This window comes from Acomys minous, assembly GCF_964271855.1.
Source record: "Acomys minous genome assembly, chromosome: 19".
NCBI classification, from domain to species: domain Eukaryota; kingdom Metazoa; phylum Chordata; class Mammalia; order Rodentia; family Muridae; genus Acomys; species Acomys minous.
In genome coordinates, this window is record NC_140499.1 from 12,232,960 (window position 1) to 12,252,087 (window position 19,128).

General features: G+C 48.4%; 1 protein-coding gene across 1 annotated transcript in view; it reads right to left on the reverse strand.

The window, feature by feature from the left end:
• KCNMB3 (potassium calcium-activated channel subfamily M regulatory beta subunit 3) overlaps positions 1 to 19,128 on the reverse strand; it is a gene marked incomplete at its 5' end in the record, with an annotated part of 29,935 nt that overhangs the window by 9,027 nt on the left and 1,780 nt on the right. Inside the window, 4 exons of the mRNA XM_084769099.1 lie at positions 52 to 250; positions 2,847 to 3,020; positions 7,442 to 7,519; positions 12,414 to 12,522. Of these exons, the coding sequence (XP_084625225.1) occupies positions 52 to 250; positions 2,847 to 3,020; positions 7,442 to 7,519; positions 12,414 to 12,522 (560 nt within the window). The remainder of the gene's footprint in view (positions 1 to 51; positions 251 to 2,846; positions 3,021 to 7,441; positions 7,520 to 12,413; positions 12,523 to 19,128) is intronic.

Here is a 19,128-nt window from a genome sequence, read left to right on the forward strand (position 1 = left end):
TCAGGATAGCAGTATGGAAGGGCAGCAGAAAAACTGTCACATTCATGTTACCTTGGGGTTAGTCCTGACCGCCTCATCATCGTAGTGGAGAAGTGCTTTCTGTCCCGAGTGGCTGAGGTTTACGAACACCTGCAGACATGGGTACCCACCCTGGTCCTGGCAGCTGCCCTCACAGGTGAAGGCGAAGTCCAGCCAATCATCTGCAATGTGAGTGTCAATAGCGGTACAGTTTGATTCTTCTCTGTGAGAGCTTTGAAATTAAAAGGTAGGGATGTGAGGGTCTGAAGGCAGCTACTGGAAAACCAACTGCATTCCGAGACACTGAGGTATGTTACAGACATCGGCACAAACATCACATCCTGGTTAGGGGGAGAGAGCCAGCTGGCAAGTGTCTCAGTCCTAATCCTAGGGACTGTATTCCTCTCTACCAGCCCTGATGCAATACTGTTAGAATTAAGAGTCTCCTGACAGAGTTTATCATCAAGACTGGCTACTGTGGACTCCGTATGTTCCCTCCCAGAGACTAGCTCAGGAGGGCTGAGCTGAAGCCCGGGAATCTCTAATACTAGATAAGATGCAAGTATTAGCCGGGTGCCGTGGCCAATGCCTGTAATCCCAGCACTCAGAGAGCAGAGGCAGGCAGATTTCTCTGTGTTCAAGGCCAGCCTGATCTACAAAGCTTCTCCAGGACAGCCAAGGCTACACAGAGAAACCCTGTCTGGGGGCAGGGGAGTGGGGGAAGCAAGTATTAAGAGAAGCGCATGGTGGCGCACGCCTCTAATCCCAGCACTCGGGAGGCAGAGGCAGGCAGGTCACTGTGAGTTCAAGGCCAGCCTGGTCTACAAAGTAAATTCAGGACAGCCAAGGCTACACAGAGAAACCCTGTCTTGAAAAACAAAACAAAAACAAGCCCCTCCAGGAACATGTCCCTGTTTAAACTGTCACAGGTACTATGGATAATAAAACAAGGTTCCTGCCATGAAGATCCCATGGTGGCAGTGAGAACAGACCTGTATGTGCTGTCCTGGGTAGGTTAAGCTGTCACCTTGGCACAGCCTAGACTTACCTAAGGAAGCGGCATTTCACAGATCAGATCGGCCTGTAGCCATGTCTGTGAGAGGCTGTCTTGACTGAATCCAGCCTACTGTGGCTAGCACCATCCCTAGGCAGATGGCCTGGGGACCTGTAGGCCATCCCTAGGCCTGGCCTCTGTAGGCAAGCCAGCTGAGCATGAACAAGTAAGTGAACAGAGAGCAAGCTAGTAGGCAGCACTCCTTCATGCTTCTTGCCCCAGCTTCCTGTCCTGACTTCCTCTCCTGACTCTTCTCTATAATAGATCTGACCTGGAAGTATAATCCAAATAAACCCTTTCCTCCCTGAGTTGCTTTTGGTCATGATGTTTATCACAGAAACAGAAACAAAACTAGAACATACATTATGGACCGCTAGGAGACAAAGGCCCCAGGCATGTCTGTAAGGAAGTCTCTAGGTTGGATTGAAAGGGAAGACCCACACTGAGTGGAACCATCATCCCATGGGATAGGATCCTGGATTAGACAAAAAGAGAAAGACAAGGCACCTCACACTCTGTTCTCTATGCCTTCTCACCACATTGAAGTGTGTGCTCAAAGCTGGAGCCAACTACACAGAGAAACCCTGTCTCAAAAAAACAAAACAAAAAGCGGGGGCCAAAATAGACACCTCCTTCCATGAGCTGCTTCTCCTCGGGTGTTTGGTTCCTTTACTTCCACTTACATTGAGAGCAGTTTTTTTAAAAGCCTTGCATATAGCTGGGCATGGTGGCGCACGCCCTTTAATCCCAGTACTCGGGAGGCAGAAGCAGGTGGATCGCTGTGAGTTTGAGGCCAGCCTCAAACTGGGTAGGCTGGGTAGGTGGCTCAGCACTAAAGATCACATACTGCTCTTGCAGAAGACCCGTGTCTGAATCCCAGAACTGATCAGTCAGCTCAAAACCTCCTGTGACTCCAGCTGCAGGGTAACACACACACACACACACACACACACACACACACACACACACACACACACACAACACACACACACACACACACACACACACACACACACACACACACACACGACTGAGGGAAAAGGCACCAGCCACCAAGCCTGAAACTTAAGTCCAATAGCACCCACACAGTTGAGGGAGAGAGCAGACTCCCCAAAGTTGTTCTTTGACATAGTTAATTGGCTCTCTCCACCTCCCTCCCTCCCCCCCCCTCTCCCTCTCCCTCTCCCTCCCTCCCTCTCTCTCTCTCTCTCTCTCTCTCTCTCTCATTCTTTCTCTTCTCTTTTTCTCTCTTCCCTCCTTCCCTTCCCTTCCCCTCCCTACACTTCTCTCCCTCCCTCTAAATCTGCCCATATGTGCAGATGTGTATGTGAAATTTCTCCAGCTCACATAGTCACATATTGTTTTGTTTAACGTGAAGAAAAGGACCCCTCCCCCCAATGAAGAGCTACAAATGTCCAACTTGAAGGTCACACAATCCCTTAGGGCCACCATAGAAGCCACAGCAGTTAGAGAGCAAGGAGATGCAAGATCCCCCAGTAAGTTACCTGGCCAAGCAGGACAGAGCGAGCTTTCTCCTGGTGGTGATGCCAGGGAGAAGCCATGTGGCCTCTCCTAGCAGGGGTGCCTTTGTGCTACCAACCGTGCCTATCTGGCAATGGGACTGTGTGCAGAAGCACATGTGGTCTGTGAACATCGGGGTGTAGAGGAATATTTCCACCTCCTCCACCCCCACAGTCTCCCACACAGACAAGCTGAGCGCAAGAGAATGGACTCAGGTGCTGTGCTGGGCTCATGCAGAAGCTCTGTGTCTCACCTGAGCATGAAGGGTTTCAACACGGTGGTCCCCAAGAGGAAGAACATCAGCACGGAGGCAGCCATCATGGTCATGCCCAGCAGTGTGGCGCGGTCCTCACCAGCGCTTGATGGAAGCTTTGGGTGCACCTTCAGCGGATCTCCATCACTTTTGTTTGAAGACGGAAGTGCTGTCCTTTGGAGGAATCCAGAAAGGATGCTGTGTGAGCTCCAGAGAGCGCCAGCATTTACCCACGCGGCAAGCCTGATTCTGGGTCACTGAGAGTCCTAAGCAGGTTCTGCTTCATGCCAGATCCCACACTCAGAGCTGAGAACAGCCACTATCAAAACAAGCTAACATGATGTGTCATCAAATATTGTTTAAGATAGAAAAATCTGGGTGTGGCCGGGAGTAGTGGCACATGCATTTAATCCCAGCACTTGGGAGGCAGAGGCAGGTGGATTGCTGTGAGTTCGAGGCCAACCTGGTGTAGGACAGCCAAAGCTATCCAGAGAAACCCTGTCTCAAAAAAAAAAAAAAAGCTGGTGTGGCATAATCTACATTATATTGGTAAATCACTGTGTGTTGTTTTAGCTTGTTGAAAGTGGACTCTGAGAGCAAGGATAATTCCAGGTTTTCTGTTGTTTGCTTGCTTGTTTGCTTGCTTGCTTGTTGCCAAATGCATTCCAAGATTCCTTGTTCTGGGTCAGGCTGGTCCCTAAGCCAGAGAGTAAGGAGATGGCAGATATTGAAGAGTATAAAAATCAGTATGGGGCTGCAGAGATGGCTCAGAGGTTAAGAGCACTGACTGCTCATCCAGAGGTCCTGATTTCAATTCCCAGCAACCACATGGTGGCTCATAACCATCTATATAATGTGATCTAATGCCCTTTTCTGTCATGCAGGCAAGCACTGTATACATAATAAATAAATAAATCTTGAAAAAATATTTTTTTAAAAAAATCAGTGTGCAGCTTGGGGCTGGGGGAAATGGTAGTCATTAAAGAGTCAGAGACTCCAAGTTCACATTCCCAGTTCCTAGGTCAATCTGGGTAAATCTGAGTAATCATGGCAGTAGCCTAGAATTCCAGCCTGGGTCGGGAAGTGACCCCAGAGCAAGCTGTCCATAGGAGCAGCCATATTGGTAAGCTCTGGGTTTGATTGAGTGTCCCTGCCTCAGTGAAAGCTATGCAAGAGCAGAATGATTCAGGCCATCAATCTACACACCCATATATGTGCAAAAACACACACACACACACACACTTCTTAATTCCTATTTAAAAAGAAGAAGAAAGGGAGGGAGGGAGGGAAGGAGGGAGGGAGGGAGAAAGTGTAGTGAGACTCAGGACTGCTGTGCCTGGTGGCATTTCAGGGTGCCTATCCATAACTGAAACAGAATTGGCCTGGGTGTGGCTCTCATTTGTCACCTGTGATTCATGTTCTTGGCCTGCTTGTCTTTCCGTGATTTCTATGGTTCTCCATATACTGAATTCTATATGGAAAGCCAAACTGGAGAAACCACGTTTAGAATGTGTCATGTCCTGGGACAGGAGCTTGCTCTTGTCATCCCCTCCCTCACCTCCCCATCACCCAGCATGCCCTTGGCCTGGTCTACTGCTCACAGGTTCAAGGTCCCTCTCCCTCCCCTCAACATTCCTCCATCTACAAGCAAGCCTGTGTCTCCTCCCTGCTCTCCTTTCCCAGGGATGCGTGCTCCATGATGAAGGCACAGTCATATGATGGCAGCCATGGACAGCATCCAGCCACACATGCGTTCCGCTTGGCCTTTTCTCACCATTGCTTTTCTAATGTGGTATTGTTTGCTAACACTTTAAAATCATGGCAATTTTCACCTAAATATGTTTGCCTTCTGAAAACATCACAAGAGCCACATTCCATGCTGGCTTGCCTGTGGTCAGGCCTGTGTTCTCCGACGGCCACATTCCCCCCACTTCCCAAGGTGGGCAGCCATTCGTTCCCAGCTGTCTTTCCATTCTAAGAGGCTTCAGGGAATCATAAGCCAAAGAAGTGCAGAAAGCTTGTGAAATTTTGAGCCGAGCAAAAACCCCATGGTAGGAGTTGCCAGTTGTTTATGCTTTGCTTTGCTTTCCAAAAGCATATGCCATACTCGCCCCATCGTCTGCCTTCTCTCCTCCGCTGGCCTCTCTGTGATGGTGGCGAATCTAAGTTGTCTTAGGAGCCAGCACTGAAAAGGGCAGTTCCATCCCTGGGTAACGCCTCTGTGGGAACCTAGCAGGGCTTGCTTGAAAGGGGTATGGGAGGGCGGGAGGAGGAGGGGGGGACATAGTTTGCATAATGAAGGTTGGTAGGGCGCATACACCATGGTTCTTGTCAGAGTCAGTTCTTTCCTTCCACCATGTGAGTTCTGTGTAATGGACGTTTTGCTTTCTTTTTGTTGTTGTTGTTTGTTTGTTTGTTTTTGTTTTTGTTTTTCCAAGATAGGCTCTTTCTGTGTTAGGCTTGGCTGTCCTGGACTCATTTTGAAGACCAGGCTGGCCTCGAATTCACAGGGATCCACCTGTGCCTCCTGAGTGCTGGGATTAAAGGCATGTGCCACCACTCCCAGCTTCGAAGTTTTGCTTTCTTTGTAAAGTCAGTTGTGTTATGTAAATATGTTTTTGTTCCAATCCCTAGTGTGGGACTTTAGTTTGAGCTTTAGTTTGTCCACACCTGTTACTTGTCTCGTGAGGGACGTGACTTTTCCGGGCTGGTGAGGCCATCCTCCCACAGCACGGAGAGGGGCGTGGTCTAGGGCTCTGGGGATATAAATAAGAGCTGAGAGAGCGTGTGGTAGGGTGTGCCATGTTGGTATGTGGCGCGTGGCAGTTCGAAGAGACCAGCGACGGAAGGCATTGAGGTTTGGAGAAAAGAGACAGAGAGAAAGGCTTTTGAGAGCAGCGGCTTGGAGGAGACTGCTGCCTGCGTCTGCTGTTGGCGGAGAAGGGTAGAGCCCAAAAGAACCCAGTTGACCCTAAACAGTCAGGAGAAGTCCAGGGGCCCCCTCTGTCCACTAACCTTCTCTCTCCTGTGTAGGGTTGGGAGGTTGGAAGGGAGGTTGAGGTCTAAACACCCCAAATAAAGTGGAGTTTAAAAGAAAGCAAGAGATGAACTCAGGTGACTGGGTGTGGTATTAAGCACCTTTTCCCACTGAACAGTTTTGCCAGCCCTAGGGAATTTTTCTCACCATTCTTAAAATCGTTCCCCACCCCCCACCCCCATCTCTTTGTCTCTGTCTCTGTCTCTGTCTGTCTGTCTCTCTCTCCCTCCCTCCCTCTCCCTCCTTCCCTCTCCCTCCCTCTGTCTCTTCACCTCCATGTGGAATCAGAAGACAGTGTCTCTTTTGACCACTGCATATTCTAGGCTAGGAGGCTCTGGGGAGTGTCCTGTCCCTGCTTCCATTTCACTGTAAGAGCACTGGGGCTACAGACGCTGCCCACTGGGCCCAGCTCTTTTGTTTGTTTGCTTGCTTGCTTGTTTTAATGTGGGTTCCAAGAGTTTGAACTCAGGTCCACGTGCTTACACAACAAGGCCTCTGCCCACTGGGCCATCTCTCCAGCCCTCTCCACTTTTATGCTCCACACATGGTCTCTCAATGGGCTGCGGCGGCTGGGGCTCCTCGCTTTGGGCTAACTAGCCAGCCAGCCCAGACAGAGCTGCTGTTGCCTCGGCCTCCACCTCCGCCAGTGGCTGGCTCTTGTGTGTGTTCTGAGGGAACGGGTTAGAAGAAGCATCTGACCACCCGAGCCACCTCCCCAGACTGCTGTGCTTCTTGTATACTCGGTATTTACACCCAACTAAAACGGCAAGCCAGATCCTCCTGTGAGTCAGGAGTAGAAGCAGGGGCATCCTGGGCCACAAGTGCTGTCACTTCTAGTTCTGCCCACTTTGTACCCAGTTATTTGTGGGAAACTGGCAGTTGTAGAGCTCCAGTGCAAGGAAGTGATTCCACAGAGAGAGTGATGATACAAAGCTGTATTATTATTATTATTGTTATTATTATTATTATTTATTTATTTATTTTGGGTTTTTTTTTTCAAGACAATGTTTCTCTGTGTAGCCTTGGCTGTCCTGGACTCACTTTGTAGACCAGGCTGGCCTCGAACTCACAGAGATCCACCTGCTTCTGCCTCCCGAGTACTGGCATTAAAGGCGTGCTCCACCACCGCACTGCTAAAGCCGCCCGCCTCTTTAGACAGAATAGCTCACGCAGTGCACACAGAGGGCAGCGGGTAGAGGAGGGACTAAAACCGTCCGCCCGGTCAGCATGCTGATCGTCTTATGACTGTAACAGTCACGGGTCTCTACTTCAGCGGTGTGGCACACTGCCTACCCACTCCAGCTGAGCACATCGCCAATGCTGACTGAAGCTTAAAAATAGAAAAACCCAAAAGACTAAACGTACCTGAAAATGGGAACGCTAGCCCTGGCTTGGTTCCGGAAGCTGAGCAGGAAGACATGGGTTTGAGGCTGGCCTAGACAAAGTTGCGTTTTATTTAATAAAAACAAAAACAAAAACAAAAAAAACAAACAAACAAGAAAAACCCCGAAGAACAAAAGGCAGAGTAACGTCTAGCCAAGTACAGATTTTACGATACCATTTAGATGGAGCCTGGACCCCAAAGGACCTGAAATTCAGTGTCAGAGGAATAAAGACACAATGCGTACAGCCTTCCCTGAGAGACCACAAAAAGAATCCTCTCTAAACTAGGAAGCTGAGAAGAGGAAGGAAATTCCAACTGCCCTCAGAATGTTAGTCCTCAGGGAGTTGGCAGCCAGTGTCCTGGCTCTGTTCCGTTATACGGTTGGTTGATTAATTGGCTGAGACAGCATCTTCCTCGGTAACTAGGCTGGCCTTGAACTTACCACCCTTCTGCTCCAGGCTCCCAGGCGCTGGGACTGTAAACATGAGCCAGCACATTAGTGGAGTTCGTAGTTTGGATGTCATGCTACCCGAATCCCAGGACCCTAAACTAAAAGAAGTCAGCTTAAGAAGGTCCCGCCAACACCCAGAAAAGCCAACAAGGCTCCAATAGAGGAGTCTGCTCCAGCCTTGTTTGGAAAACCAGAGCTCTGAGAAATGTGTGTTCACACTCAAACATCACAGAACACAGGACAAAGAAATAAGGGCCTTTGTATGTAAATATTACATGATATTTAAGGAAACAGAGGATTAAAATATCAGAAAGAATAAGATCATCTATGATATATATATACATATATATATTTTAAATCCAGATAGTGGGCTCAGAGGTCAGTAGCATGGACTGCTCTTCCACAGGTCCCAAGTTCAGCTCCCAGCACCCACACTAGTCACAAAAGCGTATGACTCCAGCTCCAGGGGATCAGATGTCTTTTTCTGGCCTCTGCTGAGCACTATAGTGCACACCCACCCACACACCCATATACACACACACACACACACACACACACACACACACACACACACAAAGAGAGAGAGAGAGAGAGAGAGATCACTGACATGAACCTTTAAAAATTATATTAAAAGTAAAGATGATATAACATTGACTAAAATTTCATTTACCCAGAAGGTTCCATTCTAATTCCTATGTACGCAGTATCACAGCCTCATCGACAGAAGTGTGAAGATAAACAGACAAAATCCAGTCAGATTTGGCATCTTTTTACATGGTTCACGGATCACCCAACCATGGCTATAAAGAACGGGATGAGAGGGTCTAGGGAGGCTTGCCACTAAGAGCGCGTACGGGTCTGAGAGCGGGCCTGGGTGTGGTTCTCAGCACCCACACAGTGCCTCACAACCAGCCAGAACTCCTGGTCCAGGTGTCTGATCCCCACTTTTTACCTCCAAGGGCACCAAACTCACACCTGGTGCACATACATACATGCAGGCAAAACATACAGATAAAAGTAATTTTTTTAAAAATGACAGCCTTGGGACTGGAGAGATGATGGTTCAGTGGTTAACACAGCACACTGCTCTTGCAAAGGCCAACTTTCAGTTCTCAACTTACATCGGACTGTTCATAATCACTTGAAACTCCAGCTCCAAATGGGATCTGATGCCTCTGTGCTTCTGTGGGCACTGCATGTAAATAAACGCACGTACAGGTGGTGATGGTGGTGGTGGTGGTAGGGGCAAAAGTCTTTTTTATTTATTTATTTTTTAATTTCTTTTTTTTGTTTTGTTTTTTTGTTTTTCAAGACAGGGTATCTCTGTGTGGCCTTAGCTGTCCTGGACTAACTTTGTTGTAGACCAGGCTAGCCTTGAACTCACAGCAATCCACCTGCCTCTGCCTCCCAAGTGCTGGGATTAAAGGGGTACACCACCATCGCCCGGCTTTTTTTTTTAAGTCTTTTTTTAAAAGGCTTATGGAGCATGTTTGTGGAAGCCTCTCTTAGATTTCCTCACAGTTATGTGTACCACATTCATGCCTGGTGCCCCTGGAGGCCAGAGGAGGACACTGAATTCGCTGGAACGGGAGGTACAGCGGGTTGGGAGTTGATGTGTGGTTGCTGCGAACCAAACCTGGTCTTCTGAGAGAGCAGCCAGTACTCTTAACCACTGCACCATCTCTCTGGCTCCTCAAGTTTGGCGTTTTAAGTACAGTTCCTTTCCTGCACTATTCCTGTCTTTATATTGTTTTAAACATATTTGACCACAGTAGATATAATTTGGGGTAGTTTTTATTTTTTGAGACAGGGTTTCTCTGTGTTGGCATGGCTGTCCTGGACATGCTTTGTCGACCAGGCTGGCCTTGAACTCACAGAAATCCACCTGCCTCTGCCTCCTGAGTGCTGGGATTAAAGGCGTGTGCCATCCGGCTGGGTTGGGTTTTTGTTTGTTTGTTTGTTTGTTTGTTTGTTTTTTAATCTTGTATTTCTCACTTAATTTCCATGTCATTAACAGTGGTTTGTAAGCTCCCTATGACTTAACAATGCATCAATCAGATAAGGCATTCCATCCTTGCATCCTCAGAGTTGAGTATTGCTCGCTTGTCTTCAGTTTCTGAGACCATAAGGGCCCCGCCTGTGATGAACTCAGTGGTATTTACAAACGCTTTGCACCCCAGGATCTCCAAGTGATTAAGAATGATCTCACTCTCTCTCTAGTCGGCGGTGAGATGCGTCAATAGCATTTTAATTATTATTTTTACCAGGAATACTGATGCCCTGGAGGCATACACCAGTATCCTCTGTACCTGGTCCTCCCCGCCCTGTCTGTCCTCCCTGCCCTGTCTTCCCTACAGAGGGCCGCTTTCCAATCAGACCTGAGCACAGCTGCGGTGGTTGACCTGCAGCTACCACAGATCCAGGTGTGCATTGCTTGCCCCTCCCCCGAGACTCTTACTGTGCTAAGAGCAAACCCTCATGTATTCTAAAGGACTTTTGTGATCCTTGCCTCCCGTATATCCCTGATTGGATAATAAAGTGCGGCCATTAGACTAAACAGAAGGGAGGGGTGAGAGGGAAGGGGCTCGCAGGAGGATGGAAAAGAAGGAGAGGAGGAGAGAGGACCGATTCCGGAGAAGATAATAAACTCAAGTACTGGGGACTTTGGGTGGGAGGAAGGTAGACTGATGGTGGGACAGGAGATTAGATTTAATCCTCAGCTCTGTGCTCAGCTTTGAATAAACCATTCTCTCTCTGTGTGGTTATTTGGGGGAAATCGCTGGTTAGGAAGTAACTAAAGCTTTACTAATAATATGAACGGATATTGATTATTAATATTCATTCAACACAGCGGAAGCTCCCGTGCCTTCTTCTCAGCCTGAGGCCAACTGGGTTGCTAAGAGCCTGAGCAGGCTTGCTCTAGCTCCGCAGCTCGCCCGAGTGTGGTCAGGACAGAAGCCAGCGGCAGCCTTGCCTTTTAACACCTGAACTGTGCAAGAACGCCCTGTAGCTCAGCCACGCGTCCCAGTTCACCTGTGAGGGTTCCCATGCCTTTGTGATACTGGCCATGCATTTGTGCCCGTTGAAGGGAGGCAGGAGGCTTTGGCCATTGCTGTTCCCCTTCTGGGTGTCTGTTTTAATTACAAAATTGCTTAGCAACTTTTTTTTTTTTTGAAACAGTAAATGAGGTTGAAAAAAGCCACCACCAAGTTCAGGGAGGGAGCAAGGAGCAGCTGTCCAACTGGGAGGTGGGTGTGAGGTTGGTGGTGGGGAGGGGGAGAGTGCGGAGGGGGGGGGGTCAACTGTCTGCCATCTAGTTTGTGATATGAACAGCACCTTCACTTTGACTTGCTGGCGTGGTTGCTATTCCATCTCCTGCCGTTCAGTGGCTCCGAGTAACTGAGTGCTCCTAAAAGCAATAGCCGTAGCAAGGAGAGTTTCTCTGCTCACTGGTCTGACCCTCCTACCAGCCTGAATCCCACTCCGACCCATTTGATGCCTCTCCCCTTCTCCTTCGTGCCCTGTCCCAAATACCCAGAAGGGTAGTTAAAGCTGGAGGTAAGTGGGTGCCCAGCTCCCAGTTCTGCTTAGAGCACTAATAAGCCACCCAAGTTCCCTGTGGTGAGAGAGCTCAGCTTCAAGGATGCCCCTCCCAAGAACGTGCCAGCTCATCTCTAAGCTCATCTCAAAAGCCCTGGCAGTACTCTCCTCTCCTCTGCCCATTTCTGACTGCCCTGCTGCCCCAATCCTGGTACAGGAGTGGGGGAGGGCCCCACTTCCCTGAACCTCAAAACTCTTCTGCTTTGCATGCTCTTGGAGAGAAGGGTCCTCAAATAACCCTTTTCACTTTCAACTTATGCAGTATAAACTGGGTGGTTCACTCTAGGCATCTCTGCACTTGGGAGGTGGGGGCAGGAAGGTCTGGAGTTCAAAGTCAGCCTCAGCCACATAGCAAGTTTGCAGTCAGCCTGGACTACCTGAGATCCTTTTCAAAATAAACTAGCAATCCCCCCCCCAAAATAACAAATCCCAGAATAATAATAAAAAAGCTAACATGTACATAGAATATATAAACCTATCTAGAGAATTCAAGGAAGAATAGCATGTAGCATGCGCTAGATCACACATAGATAAGTGTCTCCGTTTCAAGATAAGATGAGCGGTAAAGATCAGAGGCCTACAGCTGCCTAGATGGCGAGCTACAACCTGGATCTTGGTCTGGACCACCAGGGCTTCCCCAACAGGACCGAAGCCTCACATCATTTCCTCATTCCCAGTCACACAAAATATATTTGTTGAGCACCACGTTGAGTGCTGGGATCCATAGCCCACGCCACCTGACCCACCTATGCATCCATCCGTGGACCGCGGTCCACACGTGAAATCCCAGCACTGGAGAAGTGGAGGCAGGAGACTCATTCTTAACTGTATAGAGAAATGGAAGCCAGCCTGGGCTACATGAGAGCCTGTCTCAAAAACAACAACCAAGGATGGGTGTCGGGTGGATGGAGGTGGGTGTTAGGTGGTGGGAGTGATTGGGGATAAGAAAGTGCGTGTTTGCAGGTAGCTGGGAGGGAGGCATTGCAGGCTGGCCTCCTCAAAACACCTAGCAAACTCAGCCTAGCATGCCGTCTAGAAGCTACCCAGCTTGTTCAGCAGGATGCACGCTAATGGGAGATTCAGGTGGGGTCTTACCTCCCCTGGCGCCTCCGGCCACCCTGTAGTGTGATTTGAACCGGGATGCTGAAGGGCTGCATCAGGCCGGGGGCTGGCTGGAAGAGATGCTCCTCGCCTGAGCTGTGCCCTTTTAGAGTGCAGGAAGCTCAGACATCATCGGAAGTGGAGTCCCAGAGGAAGTTCCCAACTCCCTGCCTAGCCACAGCCACCAAGACCTCTGGTGCCTCCAGAACTGCAGGACCCTCTAGAAGTTCCTAGAGAGGTGGGAACTCAGGCAGCCTGGCTGCCAAGCAGAACCCCCATGAAGTACCTGTGTTCTTGTGCACCCAACAACTCTCCCCCAGCATTGCCTGGCGCCTGCACCACCTGCCACCTGTGTTTCCTCTGAAGCCACCAGGTGCATTGTCATAGAGACCGAAGGGCTATGGAAAGTTCTGGGCCCCTGGGGACTCGGTGTAATTGGAGACAGATATACCTAATATACAGTGTGTAAGAAGAGGAAATGTTCTGTCCCAGACACATTCCTTTTCTTCCAAAATTATGTCAGGGTACAGGCTTAACATAATAGCCCCTTCTGGTTAATTGTCTATTCCAGATAAAAACCAAAAAAAAAAAAAGAATTAGCTTTCCAAACCTGCAGGATGACTCATCTGGCCAAGCCTGGGCAACCTGAGTTGCACACGCAGACAACAGGTGAAAGTGGAAGGAGAAAACCAACTGTACAAAATCGTCCTCTGCCTTCTACACATCTACACAAACAGACTGTACACACACACACACACACACACACACACACACACACATACAAATCATAACCTTAATTAGGTTAACTTTAAAGTTAGCTTTACAGCAGACACAATGGCACACCTCTGTTTCCACTCAGAAGGCAGAGCGGCACGCTCAGGTACAGAGAGAGTTGAAGAGCATCCTATGCTACCTGAGAGTGCTGTCCTAAAATGAGCAAGTATTGGCTTTTGTATCATGGCGTGATTCCCCAGGTTTTTCAAGATTCGACAGTGGGCCAGAGAGTTGACTCAGTGACTAAGAGCACTGCACTGGCTGCCCTTCCGGAAGACCCGGGTTCAATTCCCAGCACCCATATGATGCCTCACATCAGGGGTTCCAATGACCTCTTCTGTCTTCTGTGGGCACAAGACATGCATGTGTTGCACCAACATAACAGCCAGACAAAATATTTACACACATAAGATTGAAAAAACAAAACACAACAACATTGTGTCTGAAAGAACAACGCAAATGAGAAAGAATCTAGTTTGGCTCAGGGTTTCGCAGGGTTCAGCCTGGAGCTGCTTGGCAGTGGAGGCAGATGACAGAGGTGAGCGCATCACTGCATGATGGGCAGGATGCAGATGAAAATGCGTAAAGTGGTCAGGAGCGAAAGACCCCCCAAAAATATGTCCTGGTGTCCTGCCTCCTCCACCTCCTGAACTTTCAGAACTTTGCAAAGTGGTGCCACTCACTACCTGCTGACCAACCACCCAGCTCATGAGCTTTTGGGGAGACATTTTGTGTCTCAGCCATTATAGCTCCCTGTGAGGCACAGTTACCTCTCAGACCCAAGCCAGTTGAGAAGAGGCCTCCATGAGACTGGCCTCTAGGTAAACCTGTAGTGCATTTTCTTTATTAGTGGTTAATGTGGCAGTGCCCAGCCCATTGCAGGTGTTGCTACCCTGGGTGGGTGGCACTGGGTGCTATAAGAAAGCAGGCCTACCAAGCCATGGAGACAAACTAGTAAGCAGCACCCCTCCAAGGCTTCTTCCTGTGGCCAGGTTCCTGTCCTGTTTGAGTTTCTGCCAGTGATGGACTGTGATGTCCAAGTGCAAGCCAAAGAAACCCTTTCCTCCGCAAGACGGGTTTGTTCATGTTGATTTATCACAGTGTTCTTATTAGATTTCTGAGGCAACTGAAAGAGACAGGCGGCAACAAGAGTCCAGACTGACCTCAATAGAAGGGACCATTTATTTCAAAACAGCGAGAAGACCTTGTCCTGTGGGAAAGAAGAATGTGGGAAGCCAGGTGTGGTTGTGCATAACTGTAATCCCAGCACTCAGGAGGCAGGGGCAGGTGGATTACTGTAAGTTTGAAGCCAGCCTGGTCTACAAAGTGAGTCCAGAGAGCCAAGGCTACACAGAGAAACCCTGTCTCAAAAAACAAACAAACAACAGCAAAAACAAAACAAAAAAAAAAAGTGTGGAGTTGAGGGGTGATGGTGCATGCCTTCAATCCCAGCACTTGGGAGGCAGAGGCAGGAGGATCTTTGTGAGTTCAAGGCCAGCCCGGTATACAACGTGAGTCCAGACAGCCAAGGCTACACAGAGAAACCCTACCTAGAAAAACAGACAAACAAACAAACAAACAAAAAAACCCACAAAACAAAAAAAGTGTATTCAAACCTATGAGCCTATGAGGACTATTCTCATATAAACTGTCACGCCCAGCAATAAAAACCCTAAGACAACACCTCCCACCATTTAAAATGATTAATTTATTTGATGTGTATGTATGACTGCATGTCTGAGTACCATGTGCAGGAATAGTGCACCAGATCCACCACTAATTAGAGTGTCAGGTGGTTGTGAGCCACCATATGGGTGCTGGGAAGTGAACCTTATCCTATTAAACACTGAACCAGTTCTCTATACTTTTACCACAATGCTGGCCATGGTATTAGGAGAGACCCCTCCAGACTCCTAGGACCACACCTGGGAAGTCAATTTAATAAAGCCCATGTAGTCTACCAGTTTTGTTTCTTTTTTTCTTTTCTTTTTTCTTTTTTGGTTTCTTGTTTGTTTTTTGTGTTTGTTTGTTTTTGTTTTTGGCTTTTTGAGACAGGGTTTCTCTGTGTAGCATTGGCTGTCCTGGACTCGCTTTGTAGACCAGGCTGGCCTCGAACTCACAGCGATCCACCTGCCCCTGCCTCCCTAGTGCTGGGATTAAAGGTGTGTGCCACCACGCCCAGCCAGTTCTGTCTCTTTACAGAATCCTGACTAATGATGCAGCAGCCAAAATCTCAAAGGCTCCCTTCTTCAAGAATACATATTTTTTACTTTGTTTTTAACACGAGTGGCTTTGACATCCATGAGTTTTATTACTGTGTTGACAAAGCTGATCTTTGATGCCACATGTATCAGCCACACATGCACAGTCCTGATGAACACAACTGGCACAGCCCCACACAAGTAAATTTGAAACAGGGGTGGAGATGTGGCTCAGGTGCTAGAGTGCTTGCCTAGCATGCACAAAGCCTGGGGTTCAATCCCCGATACTGCATATACTAGGTGTGGTGGTGTAGCCTGTAATCGCAGGGCTTAGAAGGCGGAAGCAGGAGGAATGAGGAAGAGTTCAAGACCAGCCTTGGCTACTTAATAAATCGGAGACCAGTCCAGAATACATGAAGTCTCAAAATACACACAAAGCAAAAGCTCACTAGAAAAAAACAAAACCAACCAAACAAAAAAAAGTATAGCTCTGTATCAGATATCAGATACGCGAAGACAGATTCCTCCAAATTCGTTCGAACTAAAACTCTTGGTACAAGACGGCGGGAAGCAGCCAAGCAGAAAGTCTCCAGAGCTTTGCGACAAGAGGAAAATTAAAAGCTCAGAGATGTTAGGATAGCACTGGGTGCTGTGGTGGATGCCTTTTATCCCAGCACTGGGCAGGGGCAGGAGGGGGGGGCAGGGGCAGGCGCGGGCGAATTTCTAAATTCAAGGCCAGCCTGGTCTACATAATGGATTTCAGGACATTCAGAGCTAAGTAGAGACCCTGTCCAAAAATAAAAAACAAACAAACAAACAAAAAATATTAAGACAGCAAGAAGGAAGATCTGGGTAGCAGTCTGCCCCACAGACGGAGCGTGCTGGAGGAGGAGAATGCGTCCCCCAGCCATGTGCCTCCAGGTCAGTCCCCATCACATTCATAACATCTTCTCAGCCTGAGGTCAGCACCGCATGCTGGGGCCTCAGCTGTGCAGAACAAACAGGAACATTCCAGAAGAGTTTAGGGAATAACACTTTGGCCCTCAGTATAACGGTAACCATAAGCAGAGACGGTCCAGCCCATGGAGCCACAGCCAGACAGGTGGTTGGTAGGCATAAACAACTCCATGGCTTCTGTAATCCCAGCACTGAGGAGGCAGAAGGTGCCGATCAGGAGTCCAAGGCCAGCCTGGGCAACATGACCAGTCTCAGAAGAGGCCAGCTTATGAGTACCCCAGTGCTAGGAGGGGGGTTACACTTAGCTGGGTTTTGTCGGCTGAACTGCCTTAATGAGTTGCTGCAGCATCTCCCTGCCCCCAGCTGAAGGTTGAGTCATGTGTCTCTGTATTCACTGCCCCAGCCCCACAGTTGTGAGTCACCCTAGCCAGCTGGTAACCCTTCGATCAGCCAGTCCCTTCTTCCCACAGGGCCAGGGCAGGGGCAGGACTGTCATCAGCTGCCTTGGGTTGATCACAGGGTTAGGGGTTGTGTGGAGTGTGTAGCAGGCTCCTTCAGCCCCTGGAGAAGGGAGGGTCCCAGCCTGTGTGGGCTTATTGGAGGGATTTCTGGAAGGGCTTTGTAGATGCAAACACACAGCAGCCTCCTTAGTCAACCGAGGATGCTAGGGATAAGGAAAATCCACCCCTCCCCTCACATACAGGCCAGATCCCTTTTTCCTCTGCTGCTATGGATTTCCAATGAGCAAAATTTAAGGATTATTATACTGATGAAGTAAACTTAATCTGTTTTCCAGAGCCACATCTATGACCTTGAAAATGAGCCAGGAGATCATCCTGTTAGTCTTTAACATCAACATCAGGTCACGTGAGCTGGGTGTGGTGACCTTTTATCCTAGCACTGGAGGCAGAGGCATCTCTGTGAGTTCCAGGACAGCCAGCACTAATGGGGGAAAAAAACAAAAAACTATAGAACAAACAACAAAACTAAGTCAACCAGGTGTGGGCTTGCTTGTCCATGGCCCCAGCATTTGGGAGATAGCAGTAAGATGACAGCAAGCTTGTGGCCAGTCTGGACTACAGAGTGTTGTAATTGTAGTGAACTGTGTACATTTTTTAAATGCATAGCTCACTTGTGAGCAGAACAGCACAGTCTAATTCGTTCCCTCCCTCTGTCCCTTGCTTCATGTTGAGGATCAAAATTCCGAGCCCCACACATTCTTGTGGAGGGTGGAAGGCTGACTAGACTCTCCCCTCGGTACCCAATGCCTCCCCAGTGCTAATTTTCTTTTTTAACATTGTTATGTATCAAACACTGACATGCTAAAAAAAAAAATGGACATGTTATCTGTGATCATGAAAGGGTTGAGGACCACACTCAACGTGAAGACACTTTTTGTTCTGGGTCTTTCTCTGCAAGTCAGTAGCAGTTTGCTACAATCATTTTCATTTTCTAGATGGTGTAGATCTGAATTTAAAGTAGAAAAGAGCGGTGTGCAGGACCAGCTTGATGGCCGAGTTGCCGTGGTCATGGTGTCTCTTCAGAGACCAAGACAAATGGCATCACTCATCGTGGACTGGCTCATCCCACATCTCTTCACTCTGCTCATGGTGTCCTGAAATTCCAATGCCAAGTCTTGGTACTACTTCCTATGCTAGCAGACTAACCAGAGACACTAAAGAGATTCTGATAAAAAAAAGAGGGAGGAGCCGGGCGTGGTGGCGCACACCTTTAATCCCAGCACTCGGGAGGCAGAGGCAGGCGGGTCGCTGTGAGTTCGAGGCCAGCCTGGTCTACAAAGTGAGTCCAGGACAGTCAAGGCTACACAGAGAAACCTTGTCTCGAAAAACAAGAAAAAAAAAAAAAAGAGGGAGAGAGGGAGAGAGGAGAAAAAGGAAGAAAGAATATATAATTCAACAGGTACATAGTTCTGAGAGGGAAAATGGAGGACTCCCATGTGCCTCTCATATGCTCCGAGCATCCTTTAGAGTGATCTCTTTAGTATTAACGTGAATGCTTTGGGTACATTAGTTCACAAAGGTCAGATGAGACTTTTCCATGCTTCCCCCAAGGGTGGAAATGCTAATTAAGCAATATGTTCCATCTCCTCTCAGTCTGCCGAGGTGTTCCCTTGTAACTAGTCTCCTGCTTCTGAACCGAGAGGGAGTGCCCTCAGGAGAGACCTTCCTTTGCGCCCGAACTTTCAAACTAAACTTGGTTATCTCATCAGATCAATTTCCATGACCAGGTCCCAGGTTGGGAATCCCCGAAAGGGAGGAGAGATGCAGTTGGCAGGGAGCAGGGACCGTCGCAAAGTGGATGTTTCCCCGGCTGCATTAGGGCTGTGTTCTGTGGAGACAGTGCAGAGGCAAGCAGATCTTTATGAGTTCGAGGCCAGCCTGGTCTACATGGAGAGTCCAGGACAAACTCTGTCTCAAAAAACAAAAACAAAAACAAACAAAAAATCCCACAAAAAACAAAAACAAAAACAAACAAACAAAAAAGGGGGTGGGGGGAGGTGAGCTCTGGGATGTGGGATTGGTAATTTTCCTTCATTGTACTATATAACAAACACTTGTGTAATCAGTAAAATGTTAAGGTATTATACATCTGTAGCAAAAAGTTGGGAAGATGGTGGTTAAATATTCCTTTCAAGAGTTTACCCAGCTACCCCTCTTGACCCGGAGGAGAAAAAGGGATCCTTGGGACAGGGGGGAAGGGAGGGGGCCCGGGGAAAGACCAAGAAAACCAACGGTAATCATTTTTGACAATGATGC